We start from the raw sequence: 16832 nt of genomic DNA, 5'->3' as shown, positions 1-16832 counted from the left end.
CTCTCTATTTGTAAGTGCTTCTAGAAGAGTCCGTGCAGCAGCAAACCTGTTCCTTATGCTTCCCTCTCCACTTCCCTGAGCCCAAACTCAACAGCGGGGGAAACTCTGAATCTGATATTATGTTAACCGCAACATGCATCGCCTGCATAACTTTTTAGAAACTATTTTCCTGCAGTCAGCGTTTATTTCTCCTCGTTTTTTGATCACAGCAAGATTTAGGATTGAGTTCCTGCAGTGGAAAAAGTGTTTTTTTTTCTAATCCAAAGGACGTTCGTTTAGTGAACAGTTTTGCCAAGCACAAATCTTGGGCTCCCTGACTCAAATAGCCCTATCCAGTGGCGGACTCAGGCTGTTTGAAGGGCAGGGGGGGCGAAAAGAAAAAAAGGGCACCTACTGCACAACATGGGACCCCATCAGTGCACATGGTCAAGTTTAGACCATTGGAAGGGCAGCCAATAGGGCACATCCTCTAATTTCACCACTCAAAAGGGCACTTTAGTGCAACGTTTTTCAACGGTGGGGGCCCATGGTCAAGTTTAGACCATTGGAAGGGCAGCCAATAGGGCACGTCCTCTCATTTTGCCACTCAAAAGGGCATTTTTGCCACTCAAAAAGGCACTTAAGAGAGACGTTTTTCAACCGTGGGGGCACCAGGAGGGGCAGTCGCCCCCCCTGAGTCCGCCAGTGTCCCTGACTCAAATAGCCCTATCCCCACTCCACTGTCAGAGGTCCAACTGCATCCTCAGTCAAAAAGAACAGGAGAGAGGAACGTGGTAAAAGCACAAACACTTCACTTCTCAGTCTCTTCTCTAACTAAGAGATGAATAATGAATGAATGAATGAATGAATGGACTTTATTGTCATTGCTACAGTACAGGTACCAAACAACGAAATTTAGGACGTGGCCAATAACATGCTTTATTGGCCACGTCCATCAGCAGACCTGGTTGCTCTCAACACCGCAGCTCCATACATGTCTGGATTTTCAGCACACTCTTTAGAAAAGTACATACATGTACATTTTTCATTTGCTCATAAAAAGCCCCAAAAAGTGGGAAAATATTGCATGTGGCCTACCAACGTCTATTACTCCACGGGTAACTCTTTCTGTAATTCATAAAAGATTGCTATGGCATGTCATTGTTTATCATAATAAACCACTTAAATGGTTCACAATATAAAACTGCAATAAATGTTCAAATGAAATGTTTTGGAGACTGATTTGACTAAGACTCAATGATGTGTGGATAATGGGAAAACAACAAAAGAAAAACATTTTTGTTGCTGTTGTCAACGTCAAGCCTAGTGATGACAGAACTCCCATTTAAAACATTTGGAAATCTGTCTTTGCACTGAGAGGAAAAACCTTTTAGTAAATGTTGGTTAGTGGTTACTGACTGTCGGTCAAGTGGATGGCATTTCACTGGGAGGATGGCACAGTAAAAAGACAATGTAGGCATTAGGAGCAGAAGGGTATTCCATAAACGTCACTACAGGACAAATCCAGGCTTATTTGGATTAGGGTTAGGGCCTGAATAAGCCTGGGAATTTCCTTTAGCAACGTTTATGGAATACCCCCCATGGACAAGGTAAGGTAAGAGACGAGAGGGGGCAGGAGAGGGGAACAGGCAGGAGGATAGAGGTCTGAGAGATGGATGGAGGAGCCGGGCCCGTCTCTGTTCACCTCGGCTCTGCTGCCTGCTGACCACTCCCCCCAGGGTCCACCTCCGGTCCAGCCTCTTCAGATGGGCCTTACGCCTCTTAGTGACTGATGGACACGACATGGAGACCAGACAGATACAAGCAAACATACACACACACACACACACACACACCACAGACACACACACACACAAACACAAACACGGGAATATGAAAGGCAAGCACAACAAACATCACAAACAACATGGCTCCAACTCAACTGACTGTTATTAGTTGGTTAGATGGATTACATACAAACAACAACAACAACAACACATGGTCATGGAGGATGGTGTGGTGATGATTGATGAATGAATGTTACACAGGAAACGTAATAAAACAAGGCCATATTCTCTGTGGCTTGTAATTGTCAGCATTGGTTTTCCCCATCCTGGAAAACCAGGAGCATCTGGGACACACAAGGCAGCTTTAGGGAATGCCATCCCAATTAAGAGACCAGCTGAATTCCTCTGGCACGACTTCTGTGCCACAAACAGGTCTTAAACAATTGTTCAGGCTTTTATTAGTTGGAACCCGGGAGATGGGAATGATTAAGACCTATGGAGTGATCTTTTGTCAAGTGCCAGCAAGTGAGAGCTTACTGTACATAAAAGTTCCACCGCCTAAAATCAAGAACACCCATCCCACTCTAAGACATGGTGATATAGAACTCTGGAAGCAGGATGACAAAACTGAAACCAGAAAGTTAAACGTTTTTTAAAGACCCTCTATTTGAAAATATATCACAATTGGCCCACTATTGTCCCCTTACCTCCGCAGAGAATGATATACTGTATTGTAGGCCTACAGGCAATGACTCATCAAATATAATAGCTATCATACAAAACTATGAAGTATGAAATACGACCATCCCAAGGAGTTAAACTGCCCTGTGCCAGTCGATGACGTGACGATACTCCACAGTGAGGAGTCGAGGTTGAAGTGTCTACAGTACGTATTCAGCTTTGAAGAAAATATCAACCATTATTACACTACAGAGACAAACTGAGCTGAGCTGTACTGGGCTGTACTGGGCTGTAGGCATTTAGGCATGTAGACATGGTCAAGATGATCTACTGAAGTTCAAACCAAGCATCAGAATGGGAAAGAAAGGTGATTTAAGTGACTTTGAACGTGCCAGGGGGGGAGTATGGGTCCCATTGTTTGCGAGCAGAAATGCAGCACAGTAAATGCTGTGTTGGCCAGAGTGCCAACAAATCTGAATGTTTGGAACAATGAGGTGCAACTAGGCTAAATAATTTCTGTGATTAACAGTTTTACACTCTCCAAACTACAGTACATGAAAGAACCCCTGCAGGTATGGTTGCAAGTTTTTCCAAAGGTATAAGTAATAAAGAAAATAATATTTAAACTCTGTTTATGTCTGAGTGTAAGAGAGTGAAGTGTGTCATGGCAATGCGTTAAAAGGCAAACATCTGACAGTGTCTGGACAGTGACAGGCTTGGACTGCAGCTCGATGACTCGCACCGACTATGTCACTAGGGAAGGAAAAATACATGACTACACGATTGAATCCCATCTTCATGTCAGGATAACCTTAGGCCTACGGTATGTTGACTGTCTTGTTAAGGTTAGTTTCTTTCAATGTTTTTGGATCTAATAATGCTAGAAGTAGAGAAGCACACTCTACAGAGCAACATTCATCAAACTCTCCAAGTCTGCTACTCTAAATGAAATGACATGTTTTTACCTCAGGGCTAGAATCATTAACATTCGACGATGATTACTCTAGCCGAGAGTGACGCTAATAGAACAACCACCCGGTTCAATCCTCACTGTCAACCAGAACACAAATCTCTTTCATTACCAGTAGTTCACTTAGCACTTTCCAAAACTTCCAAGAAGGAGTCACCTCTTCTAGTACTGCATGACATGGCATCTCTAACTACACAGTGCTTGTAGTGTAGGCTGAAGTACAGTACGTCACTCAGGGGCACCTTAGCCCAGCGTTGTGGCTCCTGCCCTGGCACCCCTCCACCTAGGTGTTTACCCAGGGCTGAATCTGGGGCTTGTTCAGGGGGCAGCAGCACAGGGGCAGGAGCACAGAGGGGGTTGTTCATACCACTGGGGCGTCAGACCGTAGCCTCTCTCACCGTGGAGGGTCTAGGGTGGGCCTCCAGAGATGGAAGGGAGGGAGGTGTGTGTGTGTGTGTGTGTGTGCGCGTGTGCGTGTGTGTGCGTGTGCGTGTGTGTGTGTGCGTGTGTGCGCGTGCATGCGTGTGTGTGTGTGTGTGTGTGTGTGTGCTTGTGTGCGCGTGCATGCGTGCGTGTGTGTGTGTGTGTGTGTGTGCGTGTGTGCGCGTGCATGCGTGTGTGTGTGTGCGTGCGTGCGTGTGTGTGCGTGTGTGTGCGCGTGCGTGTGTGTGTGCGTTGCCACGGACGTCTCACCTTCCCCAGACCGGGAGGCGCCCAGCTCCAGGTCGTCCCGTGTTCCGCTGTGGGAGTTCAGGTAGGTGGCGGGGACCCAGCCCTGCTCCTCCGCTGTGCTGACGAACCACCAGCCTGGAGGAGCAACAGAGAGCAGGGTTAGTAGAGGTACGGTAACGTGATGTTAGAATTATAAGGTTCTATCAAAATTGAGTTTTTTACATAATCTGATCCATTAGGTGTTTATTAATTCCTCTGTGGTGTTAATTTTAAAATGTTGACATTTTTGAGTTAGTAATTAATAAAATACAAAGGTTCCATCTCACAAAACATAATAGAATGTAAAAACTTTGACGCTCAATATCTCTGAATTACCCTAAACGGAGATAGAACCTTATCATTCTAAGCTCACGGTAAGACAAAGTCAGGTTATGTATAGCATGTTATACAACAGTTAGTTCCGACCAAGTCATTTGATTGGACAAGAGGCATTCCATGAGTGCTGATATACAGTATAACAGCACTGGGACCTTTAACTATATGTATCACTCCGCCGCACAGATGTTCTACTAAATGACCGTTAATTAGACGACATGTTTGTGTTGAGGTTACTAGGCAACAGTCCATTTGAAGTTCAGTTGCGGTTCAGCCTGCGGCCTCGTAACTATGACCGAATCACAGCCGTGCTGATCAGTATAACAGCACAACCTCGAGTGTGATATTGCTTAAGTAAGGTGAGGTGAGGTAAGGTTATGTATGTTGTGGTATGGTATGGTAAGGGTATGCTATGATAAAGGAAATCATGGTACTGTGTATTATAGGGCTATATGTATGGTATGGGCAGGTGTGGTGTGGTGTGGTGAAATGTGGTTTGGTCTGGCATGGTAGTAAGGTTGTAGTAGAAGGAAGGGAAGGGAAGGGAAAGGAAGAAAAGGGAAGAAAAAAGGGAAGGGAAGGAAAATCCTGATTGGAAATATTGAGTAACTCCTCAATGTTAGACAAGGCCTGAAGTGACAACGGGATGAACTTGAGTAGAGTATAGAAGAATGTGTTAGAGACTGTTCGATGTGACTAGCACAGAATATTTCAGTATGCGTTATATTCTAAACAGATATTATTCCAAGGAGTGTTTTTCATCCATTTCAAGAATAAAGTTGTTTCTTTTTTAACAGGCTCTGATTAGAACCAGTTTCTTGGATGACTGGGAGGGCAGGGAGACACATGGACTTGTGTTTGTGGCCAATAAGGGTCTACAGAACATGACTAAGGCCAATAATATCATTGGGAAGATTGCCTGGCTTTGGTTATCCCTGGTGATGACCTATCAGTATAAATCAGGATTAAGATTGGGTGGAACCTTACTGGCAGAGTAGCTGAAACCTCTGTGAACTCCTTATTTGGATTTGATTTAAATTCTTGGTATACAACACCATTGGGTTTGTCGACTGGTTCGCTGACTTTATGTCTGAGTTGAAAAGGTACTGGAAAATACACCGGATACCCACATCAACAAAATACTGAAACAATTGAGGTTTTAAGTGGGGCAGAATGATACATGGTATTAGATAAATCATTGTAAAAGAAATTTTGCTTGCCACATTTAATGCTTGACATGGGCACTTCCGAGTCTATTTCTGGTGGTCACCCACCATGTAGTGAAACAATACACAGGTCACTGCTCTAAGTGTTTTACTGGCTACAGCACAGAACCGAAAGCCTTTTCTCTCTGCCAAGCCCAGCACTGCCACGCTGCCACGTAGGCGACTCGACACCTTCTCTCTGTCACCTCTCTCCTGAGGGGCCATGCACGGCTGTACTCTGCAGGAGGCTGCAGTGACAGAAAACCCAGCAAACCTCCTCTCTCTTATGTGGGTCGCTCTGCTCCACGTAAACACTCTCTGTTTGTTGTGGCAACCAGAATCCAACATGGCCGCTGACAGCTCTTAAAGAAGGTGTGAGGGGGAAAGCACGTGTTCCATGGCACGTTAGTTGTCTGCCCGCTCGAAGCTATAGTGTCACAACTGTTGTCAAACATATGCTTACACTTAGCTACACGATAACTACGGTATATGACATATCTAGTCTTATCTGTATACCGTACTGTATAAGAAACACACTCAGATAAAACGATCAGGTTATTCATTGTAAATGAGCTAGTATGAGAGGACACCGCTCGACGCTGAGTTGCGTTGGAGGAGCATGGCTAGAGAGCACAGTGGGGTAGGCTATCATTTCTGATTTGATTTTGATTAGGAATTTACAATAGAATCATTTACGCATCATGACACTAAGTAATGTCCAGAGGATAGCACTTGAAAGCATTATTTAAAACACTTATTTCCAAAGTGGTCCTCGATGGAAACATAAAATGAATAAAACAAAACATCACACAGTAAAAAACATAAAATGAATAAAACAAAACATCACATCATAAAACAGCATAAAAAACAGTATAAGAACACAGCATGAAGACATTCAACTGAGTATATGAGTAGATATATGTCTGATAGGAGTGTGTAATCTCATCATGGAACCGTAAGGGACCCTCCTCCTCAACCAAACCCAAACACTTGACATCATGTCATCATGTCATTATCTATGATGCAATTCCTGTCTGCACAATCAGGATTTATACAACAGCAGACAGATTACGCAATTATGGGCCTCTTGGTTAACCAGAGGTTTAGGATGAGAACCACAGCAATTAGAGGGAGATGATCACATGATGCTTCTCAGACAAGTTCCCAAGCACATACACAGAGCAGGGTATAGTATATCAGAGGTGTAGACATTCTATCATTCTTTGCAAAGATCCGCAACCAATGTAATACAAATGTAGAGAAAAGTTTCATTGCAAAAACATTGTGTCCACGTACAGTAGGGAGAAGCTTGCTAATGTGTTGTAAGTAACGTTGGTTCAAAAACAGAACAGAGGTATAATCAAGCTGAAAGAATGGTTATTTCCCTTTGTATGACCATCCTAATAGACTGTACAATCCTAATAGACAAGCACAATTTCCAACTGACTTTACTCCACACATTCGTGACGTTAGAATTATAAGGTTCTATCTCCATTTTTGGCAGAATTGAGTTTTTTACCACACATGTGGTGTTATTTTTAAAATGTTGACATTTTTTGGTTAGTAATTAATAAAATACAAAGGATCCATCTCACAAAACATAATGGAATGTAAAAACTTTGACGCTCAATATCTCTGAACTACCCTAAACGGAGCTAGAACCAAACTAGAACTAGTTTGTGTGGGTCAAAAGAGAACGCCTTGCTGTGCAGTCTTGGCCTTGCGACTCCACGTTGGCGCAGACTCAAGGACCTAACAAGCCATGTAATGTGCTCAATTTTTTACACCAGAGCTGTGGCTTCAGAGGAACTCCACACCAATAAATTATACCCAGAACTAAGAGCTCAAAGAAATAAAATTGTGTCCACAGCACTTAAGATGGGAGTCCCTAAAATATAGATATTTTTTATTCCATGTGTTTATAGGGGAGTTGCAAGCTTGTGCAATATACTGGCATGCAAATTCTTGTAATAGGAAATAGTGGTGATTTGAAGTGTTTTAGTCACATTATCATGTTTTTGATTGTAGTAATTTATAAGGTTGATAATAACTTTGAGGATCGTCATATAATGATCCTCTTTGGTCAACTTTGGTATGAAGAAAATAAGTAGGAAAAAGGCAAAAACCATTAGCAGTTCATTTCACATTATTTTGTTGATGTCGACGAAATGCAGAGGAGCCACGCTGGCAGAAAGGACCATCTATCAATGGCCCCGGGCCTGAGCTAGATTACTCTTCCTGCTACGACTGGTGGATTGATAATTCACTTGCTTAGTATTCAAATGTATTGATTGTAAGTCGCTTTGGAATAAGGCGTCTGTTAAATGCCAAAAATGTAAAATGTAAATCTGTTACCTTGGCAATGGTGAATTATTTCACAAGTCAATGCAGAAATAGTTGAAAACCCCTCATCCCAAATTCTGAAATTCATATTGGCTATTAGGGAACAATTCCATTTGCACCCTTTGCACACTGGCAGCTGTTGAAATCAAAGCAAATATGGGACAAAGGTGAAGGAATCTCGTGAGCTTGGAATTATAAGGTTCTATCTCCGTTTAGGGTAGTTCAGAGATATTGAGCGTCAAAGTTTTGACATTCCATTATGTTTTGTGAGATGGAACCTTTGTATTTTATTAATTACTAACTCAAAAATGTCAACATTTTAAAAATAACACCACACAGGCATTAATAGACACCTAATGGGTCAGATTATGTAAAAAACTCAATTTTGACAAAAATGGAGAGAACCTTATAATTCTAACGTCACAAGCTGTAGAAATCAAAGCAAATATGGGACAACGGTGAAGGAATCTGTGACCTTACAGTCATTGAAAATACTTTGTTAGATGTCTGTACAGTACCAGGGAAAGTGTGTCCAAGCCCTTGACTGTACCGTATATATATTACAGAAAATAAACAAGGTCACATTAAGAAGTTGGAGTAAATGTCCGCTGTTATTGATGGCTAGGGCTGCGTCGACTGTATTTCTCAACCCAGTTCCCCTATGACAGGTGCTTAGGCTGGGTTCACTCAACCTCAAAAGAGGCAGTAAAAGTCTGTTTAAAAACGCACGCCCACTACAGAAGTGCTGATTTCCTGGCCAAGTCAAATTTATATCACACAGGTGCGAATCTGTATGAACCTTTTTTCAGATAGAACCTGCCTCTTGTCCTAGTTTGATCTGTTAATCAACCAAAAATGATTTACATAGCCTACAAGACATTTGGGCTAAATTCCATCATGGAGAAACACATTACTGTAGTTATTGTAAGGGGAATCACAACCAATATTTACCAGAAATGTTTGGGATAAAAATGGACAGTATAACAAGCTGAAACCTTAGTCATGTAGCTGGTGAAAGGCGTTATGGACGACAGTGGAGTTTATGTGTGAGAGTGTGTGTGTGTGTGTGTGTGTGTGTGTGTGTGTGTGTTGTGGCATCCCTCTCCCTATCATGCACACGCCGGGGGGTACCCCTAGGCAGAGCTGGCGATTCGTGCAGCTGTCTCTCATCAGCGCAGCACCAACCACGGGCTCGTTAAGCGGATGCGAGGCAGCTGTGCCCGGGACCGGCCACTCCACATAAAGAAAGGAAAGCCACGTGTAATGTTTAGACCACCTACTGCCACCCGGTGGTAGACTCGATACACTGTCAAGAGTCAAGACCCGGTCATGCGCAGTCGGGAGTCAGTGAATGCATATGCTGTAATGCGTGCACATCGAATAACTAAAGAGTCCAATTGATATCCAGTGTGTGTCTCATCATTTATACATTATATTCTTGCTACACGTCAGAATATCACAATGGCGACGAGGATTCAAAGTGGAAACGCCACCAGTGTCGATTTTTGAAGGAGGAAGAAGAAGAATCCGTCCGGAAAAGTCGAAGTGAGTAGTTAGCTAGCAAGAAGCTAAGCTAAGCTACCCAGGCTAACGCTAGTATCATGCAGTCGGCATTTTCGGGCCACATGGCCATACAGCCATTCGACACAGAAACCGATCCCAGTTCGCTTGGAACGCGATGGAACAAATGGATCAACCGATTTGAAAACTACACCGTAGCCACAAACATTACTCAAGAAATAAGGAAAAGGGCACTGCTGCTTCACTTAGCTGGAGAGAGAGTCCATGATATCTACGACACGCTGGCTGACGACAGTGATGACTATGAAAACACAAAGACGAAGCTCCACGGATATTTCTCACCGAAAAAGAACACACACTACCTTGTGTACAAGTTCAGACAAGCCATACAGCTTCCCGGTGAGTCTTTAGACACATTTCATACCAGACTGAGGATGCTAGCTAAAGATTGTGAATTTGCAGATGCAGACAGAGAAATAGTCGCGCAAATAATACAGAGCTGTACCTCATCACGGCTGCGCAGGAGAGCGCTCAGAGAGCCAAACATGACTTTGACTAATATGTTAGACCTAGGGAGAATGTTAGAGATCTCTGAACAACAGGCAGAAAGCATAGAAGAGAAGGCTGTCACCGCAATCAATGCACTGCATCTCAAGGGCGCCAAACAGCAACATGCAGCATACAGGCACAAAGAGAAGAGCTTGCAATGTAGAAACTGTGGAGGAAATTATCCACACGAGGGTGACTGTCCAGCCAGAAGGAAGGACTGCAGGGCCTGTGGAAAGCCTAACCACTATGCCAAACACTGCCGTGGTCAGAAATTTGCACATCAAAGCCAAGAGGAAGACACAGCTCACTACAAGCAGCGGAGCACTAAGAAAGTGAACCAGGTGACAGCATGCTCCGAGACCAAATCAAGAGACTCATCAAGTGGAGACGAAAGGTATGTGTATGTAATCAACAGCACAAGTATACAGCAACCCCAGACCAACATCAAGCTGAATGGTGTCAGTGTTAAAATACTGATTGATTCAGGAGCAGCTGTCAACATAATTAATGAAGATGTGTTAAACACACTTGACCCAAAGCCTATGCTCAGCACAGCCATGATCAAAATATTTCCATATGGGTCCAACAACGCTCTACCTATTATTGGTAAATTTGCATGCAAAGTACAGGCTACTAACAAGCGGACAGAGAGTGTGTTCTACGTTCTCAGAGGCGACGCCGGACAATCTCTGCTCAGCTACGCAACTGCCAGTGAACTAGGGCTGATCCAGATCATCAATATGGTGAACACGCCGCCAGTGATGCCACCCAGTGGGCGTACTGTCGCAGATGAGCTCGTGCAGAGCTACCCAGAGCTTTTCACCGGAATCGGAAAGCTGAAAGACTTCCAGGTGAAACTGCATATAGACCCCGACATCCAACCGACGTGCCAGCCGCACAGACGGGTCCCTTTCCATGTCCGTCAGAAGGTCGAGGCGGAGCTTCAGAAGCTGGAGAACGACGGTATCATTGAAACTATATCTGGACCAACACCCTGGGTTTCCCCGATCGTCACACCACCGAAGCCAAAAGACCCTGATAAAGTCCGAATCTGCGTTGATATGCGTCAGGCGAACACAGCAATTCAGCGAGAACGACATATCACCCCAACAATGGACGATGTAATACACGAGCTGAACGGTGCCACGGTATTCTCGAAGTTGGACCTCACAGCAGGCTACCACCAGCTCGAGCTGCATCCAGAGAGTCGTTACATCACAACGTTCACAACACACCTCGGGCTAAGAAGATACAAACGCCTGAACTTCGGTATATCATCCGCCGCTGAAGTGTTCCAGAACGCCATCTGCCAGACGCTGCAAGGTATACCGGGCGTGAAGAACCTCAGCGATGACATCATCATCTATGGCGTCTCTCAGGAAGCACACGACGACACTCTGAGAGCAGTGTTTAAAAGACTGAAAGACAGTGGTTTGACACTCAATCGCAACAAATGCGAATTCAACAAGCAGCGCCTTGAATTCTTTGGGTTAATTTTTTCTGCCGACGGGATTTCTGCAGATCCAAAGAAGGTGTCAGCCATTCACGACGCCAGCGACCCCAAAGATCCAGGTGAGATCAGAAGTCTTCTGGGCATGGCCAACTACTGCGCCAGGTTCATAAAGGACTACTCAACCATCACTGCACCGCTCCGTGAGCTCACGAAGAAGGACGCTCCGTGGCAGTGGGGCAGTGATCAAGCTACGGCACTCCAGACGCTCAAGGACAGCCTGACGAGCGACACAACAATGTCATATTTCGATCCCAGGAAGGAGACGGAGCTCATTGTTGATGGAAGTCCGGTGGGGCTAGGCGCCATCCTCTGTCAGAAAGGAGGAGGGGGAGAGAAGCGCATCATAGCCTACGCCAGCCGCGCACTCAGTGATGTAGAAACGAGATACTCGCAAACAGAACGTGAGGCCCTAGCCATCATCTGGAGCTGCGAACATTTTCACCTGTATCTGTATGGACATCCATTCACCATGGTAACCGACCACAAACCATTGGAGATGATATGGAATAACCCGAGATCAAAACAACCTGCACGGATCGAGAGATGGGGCCTCAGACTACAGCCGTACAACTTCAGAGTGGAATATAGAAAAGGAGCTGACAATCCAGCTGACTACATGTCTAGACACCCTCTCCCGGTACAGTCGTCACAGAACACAAGAGCATCCAAGGTTGCAGAGGAGTACGTTAACTTCGTAGCACTTCAAGCAACACCCAAGGCGATGACACTACAAGAGATACAGCGAGAGACATTGAAAGACACACTCCTGCAACAGGTCAGTGCACACATCAGAAATAACTCATGGCGTTTAATCACAGACCGCTCACCAGGTGCTGCTGCACTGAAACCATACAAGCTCGTCAGTGATGAACTCACAGTGTCCACAGGTAACGACATCATACTGCGAGGCACCAGGATTGTCATACCTGCAGCTCTACAGCAGAGGGCGCTGCAGATTGCTCATGAAAGCCACCAGGGCGTAGCTAAGACAAAGGCCCTACTCAGAGAAAAGGTATGGTTCCCTACCATAGACCAACAGGTAGAGACCATCACCAAGACCTGCCTCCCATGTCAAGTGAACACTCCAGTTACCCGGACCGAACCACTCAAAATGTCTGAGCTGCCAGACGCACCATGGCACAGTGTTAGTGCTGACTTTTATGGCCCACTCCCATCGGGAGAATACCTGTTAGTTATAGTCGATGACTACACACGATACCCAATTGTTGAGCCAATTCGATCTACCTCAGCAAACACAGTCATACCAGTCATGGACAAAGTCTTCTCCATGTTTGGAATCCCAAGAATTGTTAAGACTGACAACGGACCTCCTTTCAACAGCAACCAGTTCGCTGAGTTTGCCAACTACCTAGGGTTCAAGCACAGGAAGATAACACCTCTATGGCCACAAGCTAATGCCACAGCTGAGAGATTCATGCGCACCGTCGGGAAAGTACTCAGAATCGCCCAGATGCAGAGGATGCCATGGAAACAACAGCTGCACGTCTTCCTGCGTGAGTACAGGTCCACTCCCCACAGCACGACGAACACGTCACCTGCCGAGTTACTATTCCAACGGAAGATGACCACCAAGCTACCCTCAGCAGACACAATCACCATCCCTGCTGACGAAGAGATACGCAGAATCGACAGAGAGGCCAAGGCAAAGATGAAAGCTCTCTCAGATGCTCGACGACACGCTACGCCTTCTGACATCAAGCCAGGAGACACCGTCCTGTGTCGTCAACCAAAACAGAACAAGCTTACTACGCCTTACAACGCAGAGCCGCTCACAGTAATCGATGTCAAAGGTTCCATGATAACAGCTGGAAGAAGTGGTTACACCACCACTAGGAACAGTTCATTCTTTAAGAAGATTGTCCGAGACAACCCAGACACTCTAATGGACTTAAGTTCAGAGGTCAGTGAGGAAGTAGGCCCAGCTACGCCTCCACCCGCACCTCCGCCGAGGTATCCAGTTAGGGAGAACAGACAACCTCCCGCATACCTGCGTGACTTCGATTAAAGAGCAGGAGTACCAAAGGACTGTTAACATGTTCTTCCGAGTTAACAATGTTCCAAGTTAATGGACTGTTTGAATGTTATGCACTTTATCATTTATTAAAAAAAAAGGAGTGATGTAATGTTTAGACCACCTACTGCCACCCGGTGGTAGACTCGATACACTGTCAAGAGTCAAGACCCGGTCATGCGCAGTCGGGAGTCAGTGAATGCATATGCTGTAATGCGTGCACATCGAATAACTAAAGAGTCCAATTGATATCCAGTGTGTGTCTCATCATTTATACATTATATTCTTGCTACACGTCAGAATATCACACCACGGACAACCGGGAAGGGAGAGCTACATCAGACCGGTGTCATTTTGTGTAATGGACCAGAGCGCCGAGAGGGAGGGAGGGAGGGAGGGAGGGAGAGACAGACTACCCCACCCCACCCCACCCCACCCCACCCCTACCCCAGACCACTAAAGCCGGTGCCAGATCTAACGAACCGACGAACCCAGAACGAGAACCGACGGACCAGCGCGCCGAGAGGGAGATCCAATGAACCGACGCTGCCAGGACTGGTGAGAGCCGGCATGAACAGTGAACAGTGACGATGAGCCGGAGGAATATAGGATAGCCGGAGAGAAGTACGGAGTACCCTCCGCTGGAGTACAGAGAGCACGGTGGAACGCCGCACCCCCCGACCCTGAACGGACGGGTCCCCTACTACCAACCGGCAACCCCCCTCCAGTGAAGGGAAACCAATCTTAACCTTTTGATATAATTGACTTTTTCGGCAACGTCGTCCTTCTGAGTACCTTTTAAGTTAGGAATAAATACGTCAATGTGCCTAAAAGCAACCTCCATCTCCTCATCTCTCTAGCTCAGTGTGTACATTTACTCTGGTCAAGTGAGGGTTGCCACAGTATGTGCATATGTGACATTTTTATTGTATTTTTTGGTCCTCATAATTATCGGCAACAAATCAAAATGTTCCGATTTTTATTTTGAAACACGGAACGACGTCACAACACAACATTATTCACATTTTTCGAAAGAAAAGTCTGAACATTACATCGGATGCCGACATGCGGACCAAAACACTAGAACGGGTCGTGTGTGTGTGTGATCTGATACATTTACCAGCAGGACCAGGGCCAGTCCCAAAGCAGAGAGAGAGCGTGGAGTGGAAAGGAACACGACTGCATCTTTATCTGTGTCTGTGTATCTACTGTATGTCTCCCGTATCTGTCTCCTAATCCACGTCTGTGTCTCCTTCTGCAGCTGTGAATGAATGTCTGATATGTCTGTGTCTCTGTCTGCATAGCTGCACTACCGAGGATGTAATGGATAAAGCACATACTGTTTGTTTCTCTTCGATATGGTAGTTCCCCTCTACTAGCTTTTTCAGGGCTATACTGTAAGCAAGCACCGATTGCAAACTGTTCCCTGACTAGATGCACACAAGTACTTTACATTTGTTATTCTAAGAAAAGCAGTGTTAAGGAGCCTACTGCCCTCTTTTTTAGTCTGGTGGTTGAACCCACAGACCTCTGGCGGTGGTCTCTATTACACCACGGAAACAAAAGCTTTGGAACCACCAACACCGACCACAAATGTCACAACTTCACAGCGAAAGCCTGAACCCTGGAGGGCCTTGACAACACTGTTGTTTGTACTACAAGGAACCCCCTCAAGAAAACAACATGACTCAGTACAGACACTGTACAGTACAGTGCAAGTTTGTGTTCGCCATAAAACCAGAGGAACAAACGCTGGATATATATCGAAATAAACGATTACCAGCTGTTTTAATGAGGCTTAATCTATCTAACTCTTAAACAAAATGCCACGTCAGTCTCATTTACACAGCTTGAGAGAACAAAAAACTGAAAAAACGATTTTGTTTGGTATACAAAAGAATAATAATTTTAAAAAAACAATGATGACTATGTAAGCCATCTGTGTGTTGTAATTTGGCTGTGGGGGAGGATATTCCTGAAAGGAGAAAGTAGAGCTAGTCAACAGATGTTTGGCCCAGACTTTAAAGTGATAGGGCCTGTAGTCCTACCCTCATTCGCCTGATGTTATTTCTCTGTGAGAGGAGGGAGAGGACCCTACAGTATCTAATGGATGGACTGCACTTATATAGCGCCTTTATCCAAAGCGCTTTACAATGGCCTCTCATTCACCCATTCTCACACCCATTCTCACACCAATGGCGGCAAGCTACCATGCAAGGCGCCGGCCCGCTCACTGGGAGCAATTTGGGGTTCAGTGTCTTGCCCAAGGACACTTCGACATGTGGCCAGCCGGGGCTCAAACCGCCGGTCTGACAACCTTGCGATCATTAGACGGCAGCTCTACCTCCTCCAGCTCTACCTCCTGCGCCACAGCCGCCACAGTATCTGTTGCAGAGGGCCTATTTGTCTCTCATGTACAGTGCCTGCTGTCTGGGAACACTAACGGGTTAAACACAAATCAGATAACAATAATGAACTACAGATCCACTGCTCTGGGCAGGGATGGGATTGTTGGATGTTACTATTCTAAATGCTCATATCTAGGCACACTTTTAATCAGTATTAGAACAAATCGGACATTTTCAATGACAAGATGGAGTTGATTGGACGAGATGATGGTGTGTGATTTGAGCGTTGAATAAACGACCAACCCTAAGTCATTAGCACCATCCTAAACTCTAGATCCAGGGGAATCAACACTGCTATGTTTGCCAATGACCAGCTCAGTGGCCTTGCGGTTAGAGTGTCCGCCCTGAGATTGGGAGGTTGTGAGTTCGATCCCCGGCCGAGTCGTACCAAAGACTATGAAAATGGTTCCCGATGCCTCCCTGCCTGGCACTCAGCGTTAAGGGTTGGATTGCGGGTAAGACCCTGCGACATACTAGCGTCATGTCCAGGGGGGTGTACTTGTACATCAAGCCGCCTCACGCTACGGAAACAGGAGATGCCCTATGGGCCGGATCTTTTAGAACTTCAGAACAGGATTGAGATCTCCCCTTACTATGCAACAAACACTTGACATTGAGCATTCTTCTTGTGTTATGGGGTCAGTTGGTGAAATAGTACAGTAGCTTATTCTGCAGATTTGATAGGTAGATTATAACCTTAGTTTTGGCACGGCTGGCATTTCTCTGGGCTTGAGACGGAGTGGAATGTTGAACTGCAGTTATCTGATAGCACTGTGAAGGCTTGCAGGGGAAAGCCC

The 16832-nt window shown here is 45.3% G+C and overlaps 1 protein-coding gene across 1 annotated transcript in view; it reads right to left on the bottom strand.

Annotated features, from left to right (window-relative positions):
• LOC308173769 (SH3 and PX domain-containing protein 2A-like) overlaps positions 1-16832 on the bottom strand; it is a gene marked incomplete at both ends in the record, with an annotated part of 58111 nt that overhangs the window by 5225 nt on the left and 36054 nt on the right. The window contains 2 exons of the mRNA XM_080548820.1: positions 1685-1768; positions 4111-4224. Of these exons, the coding sequence (XP_080404946.1) occupies positions 1685-1768; positions 4111-4224 (198 nt within the window). The remainder of the gene's footprint in view (positions 1-1684; positions 1769-4110; positions 4225-16832) is intronic.

The sequence above is a fragment of the Nansenia antarctica genome (assembly GCF_963989245.1).
Source record: "Nansenia antarctica genome assembly, chromosome: 19".
In the NCBI taxonomy this organism is placed as follows: Eukaryota; Metazoa; Chordata; class Actinopteri; order Argentiniformes; family Microstomatidae; genus Nansenia; species Nansenia antarctica.
This window is presented reverse-complemented; position numbering and strand designations above follow the sequence as displayed.